This window comes from Thalassophryne amazonica, unplaced genomic scaffold (assembly GCF_902500255.1).
Source record: "Thalassophryne amazonica unplaced genomic scaffold, fThaAma1.1, whole genome shotgun sequence".
In the NCBI taxonomy this organism is placed as follows: domain Eukaryota; kingdom Metazoa; phylum Chordata; class Actinopteri; order Batrachoidiformes; family Batrachoididae; genus Thalassophryne; species Thalassophryne amazonica.
In genome coordinates, this window is record NW_022986257.1 from 50249 (window position 1) to 68654 (window position 18406).

The 18406-nt window shown below is 42.5% G+C and overlaps 1 protein-coding gene across 1 annotated transcript in view; it reads right to left on the reverse strand.

Annotated features, from left to right (window-relative positions):
* Nucleotides 1–2735: 2735 nt before the first annotated feature.
* The window catches only part of LOC117505859 (putative uncharacterized protein DDB_G0286901), a 50615-nt gene continuing 34944 nt past the window's right edge, over nucleotides 2736–18406 (reverse strand). The window contains 3 exon segments of the mRNA XM_034165390.1: nucleotides 2736–2807; nucleotides 4327–4573; nucleotides 17812–17941. Coding sequence (XP_034021281.1) covers nucleotides 2736–2807; nucleotides 4327–4573; nucleotides 17812–17941 — 449 coding nt within the window.

Below are 18406 nucleotides of genomic sequence, written 5' to 3' on the forward strand. Positions count from 1 at the left end.
TGTCTGTAAAACAATCCTGCAGTTTAGCTAATTGGTGTGTGTCCTCTGGCTTCATGGATAGATAAGCTGGGTATCATCTGCGTAACAATGAAAATTTAAGCAATGCCGTCTAATAATACTGCCTAAGGGAAGCATGTATAAAGTGAATAAAATTGGTCCTAGCACAGAACCTTGTGGAACTCCATAATTAACTTAGTCTGTGAAGAAGATTCCCCATTTACATGAACAAATTGTAATCTATTAGATAAATATGATTCAAACCACCGCAGCGCAGTGCCTTTAATACTATGGCATGCTCTAATCTCTGTAATAAAATTTTATGGTCAACAGTATCAAAAGCAGCACTGAGGTCTAACAGAACAAGCACAGAGATGAGTCCACTGTCTGAGGCCATAAGAAGATCATTTGTAACCTTCACTAATGCTGTTTCTGTACTATGATGAATTCTAAACCTGACTGAAACTCTTCAAATAGACCATTCCTCTGCAGATGATCAGTTAGCTGTTTTACAACTACCCTTTCAAGAATTTTTGAGAGAAAAGGAAGGTTGGAGATTGGCCTATAATTAGCTAAGAGAGCTGGGTCAAGTGATGGCTTTTTAAGTAATGGTTAATTACTGCCACCTTAAAAGCCTGTGGTACATAGCCAACTAACAAAGATAGATTGATCATATTTAAGATCGAAGCATTAAATAATGGTAGGGCTTCCTTGAGCAGCCTGGTAGGAATGGGGTCTAATAGACATGTTGATGGTTTGGATGAAGTAACTAATGAAAATAACTCAGAACAATCGGAGAGAAAGAGTCTAACCAAATACCGGCATCACTGAAAGCAGCCAAAGATAACGATACGTCTTTGGGATGGTTATGAGTAATTTTTCTCTAATAGTTAAAATTTTATTAGTAAAGAAAGTCATGAAGTCATTACTAGTTAAACTTAAAGAATACTCGGCTCAATAGAGCTCTGACTCTTTGTCAGCCTGGCTACAGTGCTGAAAAGAAACCTGGGGTTGTTCTTATTTTCTTCATTTAGTGATGAGTAGAAGATGTCCTAGCTTTACGGAGGGCTTTTTTATAGAGCAACAGACTCTTTTTCCAGGCTAAGTGAAGATCTTCTAAATTAGTGAGATGCCATTTCCTCTCCAACGTAGGGGTTATCTGCTTTAAGCTGCGAGTTTGTGAGTTATACCACGGAGTCAGACACTTCTGATTTAAAGCTCTCTTTTTCAGAGGAGCTACAGCATCCAAAGTTGTCTTCAATGAGGATGTAAAAGTATTGATGAGATACTCTATCTCACTCACAGAGTTTAGGTAGCTACTCTGCACTGTGTTGGTATATGGCATTAGAGAACATAAAGAAGGAATCATATCCTTAAACCTAGTTACAGCGCTTTCTGAAAGACTTCTAGTGTAATGAAACTTATTCCCCACTGCTGGGTAGTCCATCAGAGTAAATGTAAATGTTATTAAGAAATGATCAGACAGAAGGGAGTTTTCAGGAATACTGTTAAGTCTTCAATTTCCATACCATAAGTCAGAACAAGATCTAAGATATGATTAAAGTGGTGGGTGGACTCATTTACTTTTGAGCAAAGCCAATAGAGTCTAATAATAGATTAAATGCAGTGTTGAGGCTGTCATTCTCAGCATCTGTGTGGATGTTAAAATCGCCCACTATAATTATCTTATCTGAGCTAAGCACTAAGTCAGACAAAAGGTCTGAAAATTCACAGAGAAACTCACAGTAACGACCAGGAGGACGATAGATAATAACAAGTAAAACTGGTTTTTGGGACTTCCAATTTGGATGGACAAGACTAAGAGTCAAGCTTTCAAATGAATTAAAGCTCTGTCTGGGTTTTTGATTAATTAATAAGCTGGAATGGAAGATTGCTGCTAATCCTCCACCCCGGCCCGTGCTACGAGCATTCTGACAGTTAGTGTGACTCGGGGGTGTTGACTCATTAAACTAACATATTCATCCTGCTGTAACCAGGTTTCTGTAAGGCAGAATAAATCAATATGTTGATCAATTATTATATCATTTACCAACAGGGACTTAGAAGAGAGAGACCTAATGTTTAATAGACCACATTTAACTGTTTTAGTCTGTGGTGCAGTTGAAGGTGCTATATTATTTTTTCTTTTTGAATTTTTATGCTTAAATAGATTTTTGCTGGTTATTGGTGGTCTGGGAGCAGGCACCGTCTCTACGGGGATGGGGTAATCACGCTGCTTCCTGCTACCTGAGCCCTGCTGACATCATGTGGAGGGGCGGAGCCTGAGCAGGTAAAAGCAGCTCACCTGTACAGCTTCACACACTGAGGCTGCAGCAGGACAAAAAAAAAAAAAAAAAACCACGAGGAGGTGAGACGACATTCAAATTATTCATAATGTCAGAATCTAACAGAATGATGACAATAATAATCATTTATTGTTTGCTCTTCTTGTTTGAGTGGTTGTCAATTATTTTAAATGTCTTTTTATTTGAATTTATATTTGCAGTACTTTGCAGTTTTAGCGAGTACTGTTCATATATGCGCACATCACAAGTACAGTGCCTTGTTCAGGACACGCTGTCACAAGGGTGGCAGATGTCCTCCTTTTTGCCACAAACTGAGATGGTTTCTGGTGTTATTGATTTGAAATACATGTTTCAAAACTGAAGCTGGACTGTCAATAACACCAGAAACCATCTCAGTTTGTGGCAAAAAGTATCTGCCATCCTAGTTGTCAGTCACCTGGTTCTGGGATCCAACCGCAGACCCTTTGTGCAGTGGACAACCTGCTCCACCATCTGAGCTAAAAACTAAAGGAGGAATTATTCACCCGAAACTGAACACAGACACGTCTTATAATTATTTTACTGATGACACCAGGTGGTGCTGCTGTTCTTGTTGTGGATTTTGCTGCTGCTGTTGTTCCTGTTGTTTTTGTTGCTGCTTATATTGTTGCTGTTGTGGTTGTTCCTGTTATTGTTACTGTTGTTCTTTCTGTTGCAGTTGGTGCTATTGTTGTTCTTGTTGCTGATGTTGTTGCTGTTGTGGTTATTATTGTTGCTGTTGTTCTTGTGGTTGTTCTTCCTGTTGCAGTTCTTATTGCTGCTGTTCCTGTTGTATTTGTTGCTCTTGTTGTGGTTGTTGTTGTTCAATTTCAATTTATGTTCATTTATTTAGCACCAAATCACAACAACGTTGCCTCAAGGTGCTTCACACAAGTAAGGTCTAACCTTACTAACCCTCAGAGCAAGAACACAGACGACAGTGGTAAGAAAAACTCCCTCTGATGATTTGAGGAAGAAACCTCAAGCAGACCAGACTCAACGGGGTGACCCTCTGCTTAGACAAAACAAAAACTGATCCTGAAACAACACAAAACAGAGGCTGTCCTGTTCGGTCGCCCTGACCTGGTTCAGGTCTTTGGCGGCTCCTTAGGACCACCAGCACCTTCCATAGGATCTCACGTTAGGAATCCAGGTGTGATAACTGATGGTGTATTTAAATTAAACAAGTTAGCTCAGTGGTCAAGTCCAGCTTTTTTTCAGTTAAGGCTTCTATCTAAAGTTAAATCTTATCTAAGCCAGAAAGATCTTGAAAAAGTGATTCATACTTTGATTACATCTCTCTTAGATTATTGTAACTCCCCGTATGTTGGGATTGACCAGTCAGAGTTTAACCACCTGTAGTTTGTGCAGAATGCAGCAGCTCGGCGGGGACAAAGATGGGTATGAACCCATACCTTCAGCGCTCTCGTCCCTTCACTGGCTTCTGGTTAGGTACAGAGTTGATTTTAAGATTGTTTTTTTTTTTTTTTAAGTCTCCGAATACTTGTCTGACTTTATTAGATCGCACCGGCCCTCCAGAGCCCTCAGGTTGCTGAATCAGATGCTTCTTGACGTTTCTCCATCATTCCTAAAAACTAGAGGAGATGGAGGCTTTGTGGTTGCGGCTCCCACTCTGTGGAACGCGCTACCTGTCACAGTGCAGACTGCAAATAGCCTTTCCAGTTTTAAAATGCTTCTGAAGTCTCACTTGTTCACCTTGGCCTTTGGCTGAATAAAACCACTTGTCTTGGGTCTTTTATCAGTTTTATTCCACTGTATTATTATTGTAGTTTTATTGTTTTTTATGATTTTTATTGTGCCTATTTTACTCTAATGCACTTTAGGCGGCCATTGGTTGTGTAAATGTGCTATATCAATAAAGCTGACACTGACCATTCTAACAGTTACAAGGTTTTTACCAAGCTGAAGAAACAGAAAACAGAGTTGCTGTTGTTGCTTTTGTGGTTGTTGTTGCTCCTGTTGTTGCTTTTGTGGTTGTTGTTGCTCTGTTGTAGTTGTTGTGGTTCTCGCTGTTGCTTTTGTGGCTGTTGTGGTTCCCGTTGTAGTTGCTCCTGTTGTTGCTTTTGTGGCTGTGGTTCCTGTTGTGGTTCCGGTTGTTGCTTTTGTGGCTGTTGTGGTTTCCGTTGTAGCTGTTGTTGCTCCTGTTGTTACGTTTGTAGTTGTTGCTGTTCCTGTTGTAGTTGTTGTGGTTCTTCTTGTTGTTCCTGTTGTGGTTCCCATTGTAGTTGCTCCTGTTTGTAACAAGTATGTTACGATAATATTAAGACCAACATTATCAAGCTACTTCACATATAGGTACAAATGTACAATGAAATTGGGCCGGATTTTCAGAAGCTAGAATCTGACTCCGGGAGCCAGTGACACAACAGCAGCCAGGAATAGTGGGTACACAAAAAGTATATTTAAGTGTGCAGACAGACAATTCAATTCAATTTCAATTTATTTTCATTTATATAGCGCCAAATCACAACAGAGTTGCCTCAAGGTGCTTCATACAAGTAAGGTCTAACCCCCAGAGCAGCAGTGGTAAAGAAAAACTCCCTCTGAGGAAGAAACCTCAAGCAGACCAGACTCAAAGGGGTGACCCTCTGCTTGGGCCATGACACAGACATAAATTACAGAACAATTAACAAAACAAATATACAAGAAAAGCTGTTGGTGCACAGGACAGGAGGGTCTCCAGCACAAATACCACACCCATCTCTGGATGGAGCTGCACCTTAAACAGAGAGAGAGAGAGAGAGAGAGAGAGAGAGAGAGAAAACAGAATCAGGCATCAGAAAGACAACAACAAATGCAGTATAATTTGTCACCATTAAACAACAAGAAAAACAGAAGAAATACTAAGGTGATCGCCAGCCACTAGCCCTAAGCTTCACTAAAAGACAGAATTTAGGTAAAGTTGAGGCCACAGCACGCTCTGTTTACTAATAAAATGGATTAAAAGAATAAAAGCGCCGAACTATACTATGCCAGTATGCGAGCCATGTGAAAGGGAAATAAGTGCGTCTTAAGTCTGGACTTGAAAGTCTCCACAGAATCTGACTGTTTTATTGATGCAGGGAGATCATTCCACAGAACAGGGGCATGATAAGAGAAAAACTCTGTGACCCACAGACTTCTTATTCACCTTAGGGACTCAAAGTAGTCCTGCACCCTGAGACGTAAAGCTGGTACGTAAGGTTTAATTAGGTCAGCTAGGTAGGGAGGTGCCAGTCCATGAATAATTTTATAGGTTAGTAGCAGAACCTTAAAATCTGATCTCACTAGGACAGGAAGCCAGTGAAGAGACGCCAAAATGGGTGTAATGTGGTCAAACTTTCTGCTTCGTGTCAAACGTCTGGCTGCAGCATTTTGAACCAATTGGAGAGCCCTAATGCTGGACTGCGGTAAACCAGAAAATAGAACATTGAAGTAGTCCATCTAGAAGAGATAAATGCATGGATCAAGGTCTCAGCTCAACCATAGACAGGATGGGACGAATCTTCGCTATATTTCGCAGGTGGAAGAAAGCAGTCCTCATAATATTTCTAATGTGGAGGCCAAAGTACAATGAAGGATCAAAAATTACCCCAAGGTTCCTCACCTAGACAGTGCTAACTGGTCAAATTGATGCTGATGTCTCACTGGACCAAGAACCATCATTTCAGGCTTATCAGAGTTTAAATGTAGTAGTTTCTAGACATCTAACTTCTCACTGATGCAAGGCAATCTTCTAAGGATTTATGTGAATGAGATTACCAGCAGTTATCGGCATGTATAACTGAGTATCATCAGCATAGCAGTAAAAGATAATCACCAAAATGCCGCAATATGTGCCCAAGGGGTGCTATCTAAAGGGAGAAAAGCAGGGGGCTGAAGAACGGACCCCTGTGGAAGCCCAAATTTCATGTCACTAAGGTTAGAGGTAGTGTTACTGTAAAAAACACAAACTACAGGTCAAGTATGACATCAACCATGCAAGGGCACTCCCAGTAATCCAAAATGATTTTCCAGCCTATCAAGTAGAATATGATGATCCACTGTATCAAATGCAGCACTGAGATCTAACAGCAACAGAACCGTAGTGGTGTCCGAATCCATTGTAAGCAGAAGATCATTCACCACTTAGTGAGAGTCGTCTCTGTGGAATGATATTTTCTAAAAGCAGACTGCAGTGGCTCAAGAGATTATTCTCAGTAAGATAGTCTACAAGCTGCCATGAAACCACTTTTTACAGAATTTCAGAGCAAAATGATAGATTTGATATCGGCCAATACTTTTTCAATACATTAGGGTCAAGATTAGGTTTCTTAAGTAATGGTTTAATCACTGCAGATTTGAAAAATTTAGGAACAGATCCAGAAGTTAAAGAAAGATTAATAATTTCCAGCACAGTCGGCCCAAGAGTGGGACCACAGGTCCTAAATAAATAAACAGGTTGTGCTTTGTTGATGTTACGAGTTTCGTCAACATGCTAGTGAGATACTATCAAATTCTGTAAATCTAGGTAATACCTCAGTAGTGGCGCCCACATCAATAGCAGGGTGTAGTGGCTGGGTTAAGGCATGCTGGGATATGTTTACCTAATGTCTTCTATTTTCTTCTCAATGTAATCCAAGAAATCTTGTGCTGTAAAAGGAGAGTGAACTACAGGTGGTTGTCCATGAATAAGTGTTGCCACCGTGTCGAACAAGAACTTTGAGTTATGCTTGTTTTTGTTGATCAAATCAGAGTAGCAAGTTCACTTTGTAGCCAATAATGCATGCTTATAGTCTAAGATAGCACCACGCCACACAAGGTGGAATCTAATTTTGAACTACACCATTTCCGTTATAGACCGCGAGCCTTATGCTTGAGGTCATGCAAGTAATCATTGAACCAAGGTGACTGAATTTGGGGGGAGTGCGGTTTTAACACAGGTGGCGCAATCATGTCGAGTGTAGTTTTGAGCACTGACTATCCACAAATCAAATCAAATCCATTTTATTTATATAGCGCCAAATCACAACAAACAGTTGCCCCAAGACGCTTTATATTGTAAGGCAAAAGCCATACAATAATTACAGAAAACCCCAACGGTCAAAACGATCCCCTATGAGCAAGCACTTGGCGACAGTGGGAAGGGAAAAACTCCCTTTTAACAGGAAGAAACCTCCAGCAGAACCAGGCTCAGGGAGGGGCAGTCTTCTGCTGGGACTGGTTGGGGCTGAGGGGAGAGGCTGTGTAGGCTCTCAGTTGTCCAGGTGGTTTCCATAGTAGAGAAGCTTGAATCTTCGACTGGACTGGGTTGCTTGACGCGAGGACGTTTCACTTCAAATCGCAGAAGCTTCCTCAGCTAAAATTCTTGCTCTGGTGGTCTGACTTCTGTCTTGACTCTTGTAGAGAAGAATAATCAAGAAATCACAAAAGCTGGAGTTTTAAACCAGACCCCTCCTACCGAGAGGCAGACTGCTATAGGCTGATGACTAAACAATAGCTCTAATTAGCACCTATTGTGCTCTAGTTAGCACCCTCCTAATGACAGGGCAGCTGTCCCTCTCCTGATGGCTCCCTTGACGACTCTGCTGATGACGTGAATGACTCATTACCATGAACAAAAGACTGAAAATGTAAATGTATTTGCCAAATGTGAAGCTAAGATATCAGGCAGTCTAGCTTCAACTTCAATCTTAGTTGAGGAGTTGATGCGTCACCGTAGTGATATATAAGGTTGTTGTTCCACTAAACACGGCAGCGAAACTGTAAACTTAATAAGTGAGTGATCAGAGACCACTGATGTAAGAGGCATGATGTCGATATTCGTGACAGCAATACCACGTGCGAGAACCAAATCCAGAGTATTTCCACTAATGTGCGTTGAGTCCTGAATGCATTGCCGAAATCCTAATGCATCCACAATTTCCTTAAAATGATTTGCAGGGGATCAAAGGCTTATTTATATGAATGTTAAAGTCACCAATGATCAAAATGTTATCTGCACAAGTTAACAAGTTAGAGATGAACACACCAAATTCATCTAAGAATTCAGAATATGGGCCAGGAGGCCTATATACAGTGACAAAGTAATACGGCTGATTTTTATTCTTCTGACCTTGGCAATGCGTAATATCCTGAGCAGAGCGGAGAATCAGATGCTTAAACGAGTTATATTTGTGACCCCCAACAGCTAATAAACTAAACCTAGATTATAAATAAGAGCAACCCCCCGCCTTGCTTTGCATCACGTGACGAAATGTATGTGCTGGTGGGCAGGCCTCATTTAAGGGGAGGACAGCTGTAGGTTTAAGCCAGGTTTCACATAACCCAATCATATCTAAGTGATGATCAATAATTAGATAATTAATAAGCAATGATTTTGAGGACAGTGATCTTATGTTACCACATCACGGTGTGGTATGCCCGGGGCCACAGCCAGGGACAGACACAGACTGCAGCGCATTGTGGCCTCTGCTGAGAAGGTGATCGGCTGTAGCCTTCCATCTCTCCATGACATGCACGTTTCCAGGACTCTGGGCCGAGCAGGTCGGATCAGCTGACCCTTCTCACTCTGCAACAGTCTATTCAAACCACTCCCCTCGGGCAGGAGGCTACGGTCCATCCGGACCAGAACCTCCTGCCATAAGAACAGTTTCTTCCCCTCTGCCGTTAGACTCATGAGCTCCTCATAACTCAGTCACCTTAACCTTAACTCTGTCACTTTATCATTTTATCACGGGTCACTTTAGACAATGTACTTTGGCTTTAATTGCACTCCCACTGCACTGTTTTTTTTTCTGTTTCTCTTTCTTTCTGTTTTTCTGTTGCACACAGCCTTTCATATTTCATGTCATTTTTTTATCTTATATTTTGTCTTTTTTTGGCACATATTGTATATTTTATCTTAGCATTTTATATTGCTCTCTGTTTAATATTGTACCATTATATCAAAACAAATTCCTAGTCTGTGAATCCTGTTCATTGGCAATGGCAATAAACTTCTTCTGATTCTGATTCTGATGAGACCCAGACTAAGGACCTCATTGGGGTTGACAGTTGAACTGTTTGGGTTTAGGGGTGGTTCCAGAGTAGCATATATAAGATGCCTAGAAGTAGGTTTAGGTTTGAAACATTCCACACATGTAGGTAGCAGACATGAAATCTTCGATATTGCTGGAACAACCATTGGGGCTTCCTTAGTTTCAACATCATCCAATGTAATAACAGGAATTAAGTTTGCAAAGCATATTCCTCTATGGTTTTATGGACACGTTTATGGAAGCAGGCCACAGTCTCAACCTGTTGAATTTCCCTGCATGGCAGACAAACTGCACTATCACCATAGTGGATTTTCTGCACTAATTTTCCCGCTAAGCTAATGGATTCCACAGTAGGGTAGAGGCCATCTGGCATCAGCAAGCCATGGCGGCCCCAGAACGAAGGCCAGTTATCAATAAAGCTAAGGCCTTGCTGTCTTCAAAATTGTGTCAGCCTCCTAAACACCTCATCATTACCCTGGGGGGGGACAGACAACACAAAACAATAATGAATGGCCATTCAAAGTGCAATAATTTCCATTACACAATAATAGACACACATATGTAAGGTCAGTCCATAAGCTTATTTGGTTGTAAAACTCAACTCAGAATTCAGAAAACAAAGTTCCAGGGATCAGTTATTCAAAGTTCACACAGTGAATGCAATCCGTAGTCGCAAATCGCTCAACTGCCCAGATGAGAATAGTTCATTCAAGGCAACTGATGTCCAAAGGGGAAAAAAGTGCTCGTGTGTGTGTGTGTGTGGTGGTGGTGGTGGTGGTGGTGGGGGGATAGGAAAGTGAACGGCATATTGACGGCCCATATAACGATACAAATCAAATCAATCAATCAATTTTTCAATCAATCAATTTTTTATATAGCGCCAAATCACAACAAACAGTTGCCCCAAGGCGCTTTATATTGTAAGGCAAGGCCATACAATAATTATGTAAAACCCCAACGGTCAAAACGACCCCCTGTGAGCAAGCACTTGGCTACAGTGGGAAGGAAAAACTCCCTTTTAACAGGAAGAAACCTCCAGCAGAACCAGGCTCAGGGAGGGGCAGTCTTCTGCTGGGACTGGTTGGGGCTGAGGGAGAGAACCAGGAAAAAGACATGCTGTGGAGGGGAGCAGAGATCGATCACTAATGATTAAATGCAGAGTGGTGCATACAGAGCAAAAAGAGAAAGAAACAGTGCATCATGGGAACCCCCCAGCAGTCTACGTCTATAGCAGCATAACTAAGGGATGGTTCAGGGTCCCTGATCCATCCCTAACTACAAGCTTTAGCAAAAAGGAAAGTTTTAAGCCTAATCTTAAAAGTAGAGAGGGTGTCTGTCTCCCTGATCTGAATTGGGAGCTGGTTCCACAGGAGAGGAGCCTGAAAGCTGAAGGCTCTGCCTCCCATTCTACTCTTACAAACCCTAGGAACTACAAGTAACCAGGAAAAAGACATGCTGTGGAGGGGAGCAGAGATCGATCACTAATGATTAAATGCAGAGTGGTGCATACAGAGCAAAAAGAGAAAGAAACAGTGCATCATGGGAACCCCCCAGCAGTCTACGTCTATAGCAGCATAACTAAGGGATGGTTCAGGGTCACCTGATCCAGCCCTAACTATAAGCTTTAGCAAAAAGGAAAGTTTTAAGCCTAATCTTAAAAGTAGAGAGGGTGTCTGTCTCCCTGATCTGAATTGGGAGCTGGTTCCACAGGAGAGGAGCCTGAAAGCTGAAGGCTCTGCCTCCCATTCTACTCTTACAAACCCTAGGAACTACAAGTAAGCCTGCAGTCTGAGAGCGAAGCGCTCTATTGGGGTGATATGGTACTACGAGGTCCCTAAGATAAGATGGGACCTGATTATTCAAAACCTTATAAGTAAGAAGAAGAATTTTAAATTCTATTCTAGAATTAACAGGAAGCCAATGAAGAGAGGCCAATATGGGTGAGATATGCTCTCTCCTCTAGTCCCCGTCAGTACTCTAGCTGCAGCATTTTGAATTAACTGAAGGCTTTTTAGGGAACTTTTAGGACAACCTGATAATAATGAATTACAATAGTCCAGCCTAGAGGAAATAAATGCATGAATTAGTTTTTCAGCATCACTCTGAGACAAGACCTTTCTGATTTTAGATACTACCCTTCGAATTTTGAGAGAAAAGGAAGGTTGGAGATTGGCCTATAATTAGCTAAGATAGCTGGGTCAAGTGATGGCTTTTTAAGTAATGGTTTAATTACTGCCACCTTAAAAGCCTGTGGTACATAAACTAACAAAGATAGATTGATCATATTTAAGATCGAAGCATTAAATAATGGTAGGGCTTCCTTGAGCAGCCTGGTAGGAATGGGGTCTAATAAACATGTTGATGGTTTGGATGAAGTAACTAATGAAAATAACTCAGACAGAACAATCGGAGAGAAAGAGTCTAACCAAATACCGGCATCACTGAAAGCAGCCAAAGATAACGATACGTCTTTGGGATGGTTATGAGTAATTTTTTCTCTAATAGTTAAAATTTTGTTAGCAAAGAAAGTCATGAAGTCATTACTAGTTAAAGTTAATGGAATACTCAGCTCAATAGAGCTCTGACTCTTTGTCAGCCTGGCTACAGTGCTGAAAAGAAACCTGGGGTTCTTATTTTCTTCAATTAGTGATGAGTAGAAAGATGTCCTAGCTTTACGGAGGGCTTTTTTATAGAGCAACAGACTCTTTTCCAGGCTAAGTGAAGATCTTCTAAATTAGTGAGACGCCATTTCCTCTCCAACTTACGGGTTATCTGCTTTAAGCTACGAGTTTGTGAGTTATACCACGGAGTCAGGCACTTCTGATTTAAAGCTCTCTTTTTCAGAGGAGCTACAGCATCCAAAGTTGTCTTCAATGAGGATGTAAAACTATTGACGAGATACTCTATCTCCTTACAGAGTTTAGGTAGCTACTCTGCTGTGTTGGTATATGGCATTAGAGAACATAAAGAAGGAATCATATCCTTAAACCTAGTTACAGCGCTTTCTGAAAGACTTCTAGTGTAATGAAACTTATTCCCCACTGGGGTAGTCCATCAGAGTAAATGTTATTAAAAAATGATCAGACAGAAGGGAGTTTTCAGGGAATACTGTTAAGTCTTTATTTCCATACCATAAGTCAGAACAAGATCTAAGATATGATTAAAGTGGTGGGTGGACTCATTTACTTTTTGAGCAAAGCCAATAGAGTCTAATAATAGATTAAATGCAGTGTTGAGGCTGTCATTCTCAGCATCTGTGTGGATGTTAAAATCGCCCACTATAATTATCTTATCTGAGCTAAGCACTAAGTCAGACAAAAGGTCTGAAAATTCACAGAGAAACTCACAGTAACGACCAGGTGGACGATAGATAAAACAATAAAACTGGTTTTTGGGACTTCCAATTTGGATGGACAAGACTAAGAGACAAGCTTTCAAATGAATTAAAGCTCTGTCTGGGTTTTTGATTAATTAATAAGCTGGAATGGAAGATTGCTGCTAATCCTCCCCGGCCCGTGCTACGAGCATTCTGACAGTTAGTGTGACTCGGGGGTGTTGACTCATTTAAACTAACATATTCATCCTGCTGTAACCAGGTTTCTGTAGGCAGAATAAATCAATACGTTGATCAATTATTATATCATTTACCAACAGGGACTTAGAAGAGAGAGACCTAATGTTTAATAGACCACATTTAACTGTTTTAGTCTGTGGTGCATTGAAGGTGCTATATTATTTTTTCTTTTTGAATTTTTATGCTTAAATAGATTTTTGCTGGTTATTGGTGGTCTGGGAGCAGGCACCGTCTCTACGGGGATGGGGTAATGAGGGGATGGCAGGGGGAGAGAAGCTGCAGAGAGGTGTATAAGACACAGCTCTGCCTCCTGGTCCCAACGCTGGACAGTCACAGTTTGGAGGATCCAAGAAAATTGGCCAGATTTCTAGAAATGAGAGCTGCTCCCTCTAAAGTGGGATGGATGCCGTCTCTCCTAACAAGACCAGGTTTTCCCCAGAAGCTTTGCCAATTATCAATGAAGCCCACCTCATTTTTTGGACACCACTCAGACAGCCAGCAATTCAAGGAGAACATGCGGCTAAACATGTCACTCCCGGTCTGATTGGGGAGGGGCCCAGAGAAAACAACAGAGTCCGACATTGTTTTTGCAAAGTTACACACCGATTTAATGTTAATTTTAGTGACCTCCGATTGGCGTAACCGAGTGTCATTACTGCCGACGTGAATTACAATCTTACCAAATTTACGCTTAGCCTTAGCCAGCAATTTCAAATGTCCTTCGATGTCGCCTGCTCTGGCCCCCGGAAGACAATTGACAATGGTTGCTGGTGTCGCTAACTTCACATTTCTCAAAACAGAGTCGCCAATAACCAGAGTTTGATCCTCGGCGGGTGTGTCGTCGAGTGGGGAAAAACGGTTAGAGATGTGAACGGGTTGACGGTGTACACGGGGCTTCTGTTTAGGGCTACGCTTCCTCCTCACAGTCACCCAGTCAGCCTGCTTTCCCGACTGCCCGGGATCTGCCAGGGGGGAACTAACGGCGGCTAAGCTACCTTGGTCCGCACCGACTACAGGGGCCTGGCTAGCTGTAGAATTTTCCACGGTGCGGAGCCGAGCCTCCAATTCGCCCAGCCTGGCCTCCAAAGCTACGAATAAGCTGCACTTATTACAAGTACCGTTACTGCTAAAGGAGGCCGAGGAATAACTAAACATTTCACACCCAGAGCAGAAAAGTACGGGAGAGACAGGTAGAAGCCGCCATGCTCAATCGGCTAAGAGCTAGTAGCTACGGAACCTAGCTGATTCCTAAAAACACACAAGTGAATAAGTGTAAATAATTTAAAGGTGATTCAGCAGAAGGAGTGCCCCAATCAAGGCACCAAACAGGCCATGAAGCAGCACAGGCAACGCACGACAACAGCGAACGCACGACAACGGTGCTAAAATAAAATAAAAATCGACTAAACACGCTGTGGAGCAGCACAGATAACGCACGACAACAGTGCTAAAAAAAAAAAAAAATAAATAAAAAAAAATAAAACTAAAAACGAAAGCGTTAGCAAGCTAGTTAGCTTGCCAACGCTGATGAAAGTTAGCTGATAAAAGTGCTCCGTCGCGATGTTTCGACCGTTAGAGGTCTTCCTTAGGCGTTGGAGCACAGTAAAAAAGTAAAAAAAAAAAAAAAAAAAAAAAAAGTAAAAAAGGTAAAAAGTCTTGAAAAAGACTGTTAATTCAAGTCCAAAGCAGCAGGTAGCAGTCTCTGTGTAAACAGTCCCAACAGAGAGCCAAAATTCTGATGCCAGATTTGAGTGTCATATAAATGAAATAAACTGAATCTTTGTCATTGAACTTGGATCTTGATCATTATCATCACTTACTGAGTTAACGTTAGGAGCTGACGTTTGCTACGTATCTGGACACTTCAGACAGAAAGGAAGAAAAGAACCATGGAAGGAAGGAATGAAGTGTGAAAGGAATGGGACTGTGTGTGTGTGGTGTGTGTGTGTGTGTGGTGTGTGTGTGTGTGTAGTGTGGTGTGTGTGTGTGTGTGTGTGTGTGTGTGTGTGTGTGTGTGTGTGTGTGGGAGGCTAAGGTATGTGTGTAGGTTCTCATGGTTACTGTTGCTAAGCAACAGACCAGTAAAAGGCAAACATACATAAATATCCACAGCTGACATCAATATGTAAGATTTATTTATTTATTTGACTTATTCCTAAATACAGGATCATTAATTCAGTTTCGGTTCAGATCCAATTTTCGCTAAAAAAAAATAATAATAATAATAATATATAATAATACCCCAAATGTTTCCAGAGGACGTTCAGATCCCAGGTGTGGCAGTCAGGGATGGACTGGATTCAGCACCAAGCATGAGAATGACGCATCCTGAAGGCGGTCTGGCGCCCCCTGCAGGAGCTCCTGGGTTTTAGACTAAGTCACTTTAAGCCTTATTTTGGCAGGCAAGCAGGCGCTTGAAAAAAGTCAGTAATATTTCATCCAAATCATCCTGAAAAATCTGGAATTTAGGAAAAATTGTGGAAATTCTCACCCCTGCAGCACGGGTCCGGTTGAGGCGGTGAAGGCTCAGGTCACTAAGAGAAGGTGAAGTCCCAGAGGACTGGAGACGGGCAGGAAACCAGCACACAGGAGAATCAGGAACCCAAGGATACATCCTAGGAACCAGGAAGAGCAGCCGGTGACACGAATAAACCTGACCAGGGTCAGAGGTCGAGACTGGACATGTTCAGAGACGGACAACAAAACCAGACCAGGTGAGGGAGACAGGTGAACAAAGAACACGCTGACGGAAACAGCAGAGAGGTTCAGGGGCGGAGCCAGCTGGTGACTGACAGGAAACCATGGCAACAATGAACATTTTGTTTCAAATTAGAACAAAACGACATTTAATTCTGAAACACAAATCACAGCGCTCAAATTAGAACTATTTGTTCCTCTGTACCGCCCCCTGGTGGCACAATAATATATATACAGTAGCGCTTCACAATATGTACGACGTTACTTTTCTACACGTGTTCTGTGGGATGACAGGAAGAGGGCGCCAGACACACCGCCCATCAGTTTGTTTACAATTAAAACATGAAGCCGTTGTCAATATTTACAAATGTGTAATAAAGATTCTTCTGATGTGTGTTTGAGTGACATAAATCCTGAACAGACACGCTTAAAAACACGCTGCACGGTCGTCATGGCAACCATGCTGCTGAGCGCTGCTGCTGCTGCTAAAAAAAAAAGATCACAGCCACACATCAGTGTTTGATGTGCATGAGACCACTGTTCACGCACCACACGCACACACACACACACACACACACACACAAACAGCAGCTTCCTGTCAGTCGCCTCTTTCAGGACGTGGCACAGACGAGGGATCAGGACAGAAACAAACCAAACAAACCTCGGGAGCTTCTTACAGTCGGCTTCAGATCAGACGGAGCTGCCAGAGTGAAACCAAAACCAAAACCCACAACAGTTCCACTAAAAGTCACAATTCCACTGAAACCACACTACATGATGTTCAGGAATCCTCTCATCCGGGTCTCACTATGTAACTGACTCCTCTGACCAAAGTCATTCCAGCTGGATCTAAGGATCTCCCAGAGAGACCTGGTACCAAAGATGTCCCAGTTCGTCACCTGAAAGCACCAGGACCCTCAAGACTTGGACCTTTGCTCCTTCTGCATAGACACCAGCACGGCCCAGTGGATGGAGAAGGCCCGATGGCCTGATCTGATCCTTGACCGGCTCTCTTGAGCTGCTGGACAGAGATGTTTTGTCCAAGTCTTTCAGGTACCAGTGCTTCCTGTCTGACTGTACGGTCCTGAGTCTTGGACTCTGACTAGTGACTTTTAGACAACATATTTCTTCCACAACAAATAAACTATATATAAAGAAACTTGCAATTAAAGTGTCCAGCGAGAACATCAAAAACAGTTCATCATTTTTGTCTGGGATTAATTTGTCTTCACAAGAGAATCTACAGGGTCTGAATGAGGAGAGCATCTCCACATCTTTGTATCTGCGCTTTAGCTTGGTGAGCGGCGGTTTACCGCACAGCAACTCGTAGAGACTCTGGAGCAGCGTTACATATCAGCACCATTTTATACCCAGTCCCGGACTGGTGGCCTGGAGACCGGGGCTGCAAACGGGGGCAGCCAAAGACAACAACTGGTCTTTGTATTTAAAGGGCGGCTGGTGGCCAAGTGGTTAGTGCCTTGTTTCAAGAGAAGAAGGTCCCTGGTTCGAAACCACCTCTGTCCAATCTCCATGTAACGCCGGGTTGTTCCAGGGAGAGCTTCTGCATGCAAAGACTGCCATGATTCTCCTAAGCAGGTTCCTGTCACTGACATGCTGCTGTGACTTGACAGAAACAGAAGCGCTAGGTGCCCTCGCTCCTTCTCAGGCTGTTTCTACACACGTGCTGTAGCTCGAAATTCATCGCCACACACAAGGACGCCGATGCCTGGACCAGACAGGAGACGGACTTTAACCAAACCCTGGGTCATGTCCAGACGACTGACTTTCGGGTTCTGCTTAGGTGACACATCAAGACGTTTGGAGAAACAATGACCAGAGAAGTACTTTAGGATTGCTGACTCGATTGAGGACCTGTTCTAGATCTCTGTTCTTCAGAGATCATTTGACCTTTTTCACCTGGTGATGGATGTGTTGTGTTTTTGGGATAAAAACCAGTCCACCTGGTGCGCTGTTGGCAGATGATGTTGCTTTTTTCAGTACAAGAAGCTAAAAGAACAGAGAATTTTGAGGTTCCACAGAATAAGAAGTCCAGGAATGTAGGCTGAGGTGGTGTGGATGTGTGATGAGGAGGCGACAAAGGCCGGTGAAGGACGTGATGAGGACGAGGTGCAGGGGAAGAGAAAGTGAGGAGGGGCTGAAGGTGGATGGACTGGAGTGTGTGGCAAAGGTCCATCAGAACCGTGGAGCCACATGAGGGCAGAGGAAGAAGGTGTTGGGTTGTTGGGTCGGCTCAGGTTTCGGGTTGTAAACAGTGATCAGCGAGTGGTGATGACAGACTGCTGGAGGAAGGACGGCGAGGCGTCTTTCATCTGCAACCACCGACTTAAACAGGAAACTGCAAACATTCATTTCTCATCTCACGTGTCTTTGATCTTCAACACCTGGAAAAATACCCAAAGCTCAACTCCCCGTGCTCACCTTCACAGCGCCGCAGCTCGCCGTCACTGTTGATTCATGTGTTCATGGCAGCCAATCACAATCAGCAGCACGTTCACATGCTGGTGGTTTTTTTTAACATCATCACAAGCTCATATGGTACACAAACACTTTTCTATAGCGTCAGTGCAGAACACAGATTTTAGGCAATTTTTCATCAAATGTGCGCCATTTCAGTCGTCACTTTGAAATCAAACCGCAGGAGGAAACCTTGAACACCTCATGAGGTCCTGAACAGTGTTTATTAAGTGTTAAAAATCTAACAATAAAAATCAAATGATCGATTAACCGGCTTAAAACTAGCTCAAAGTAACTAACATAGTTTATTTTCTTAGCCT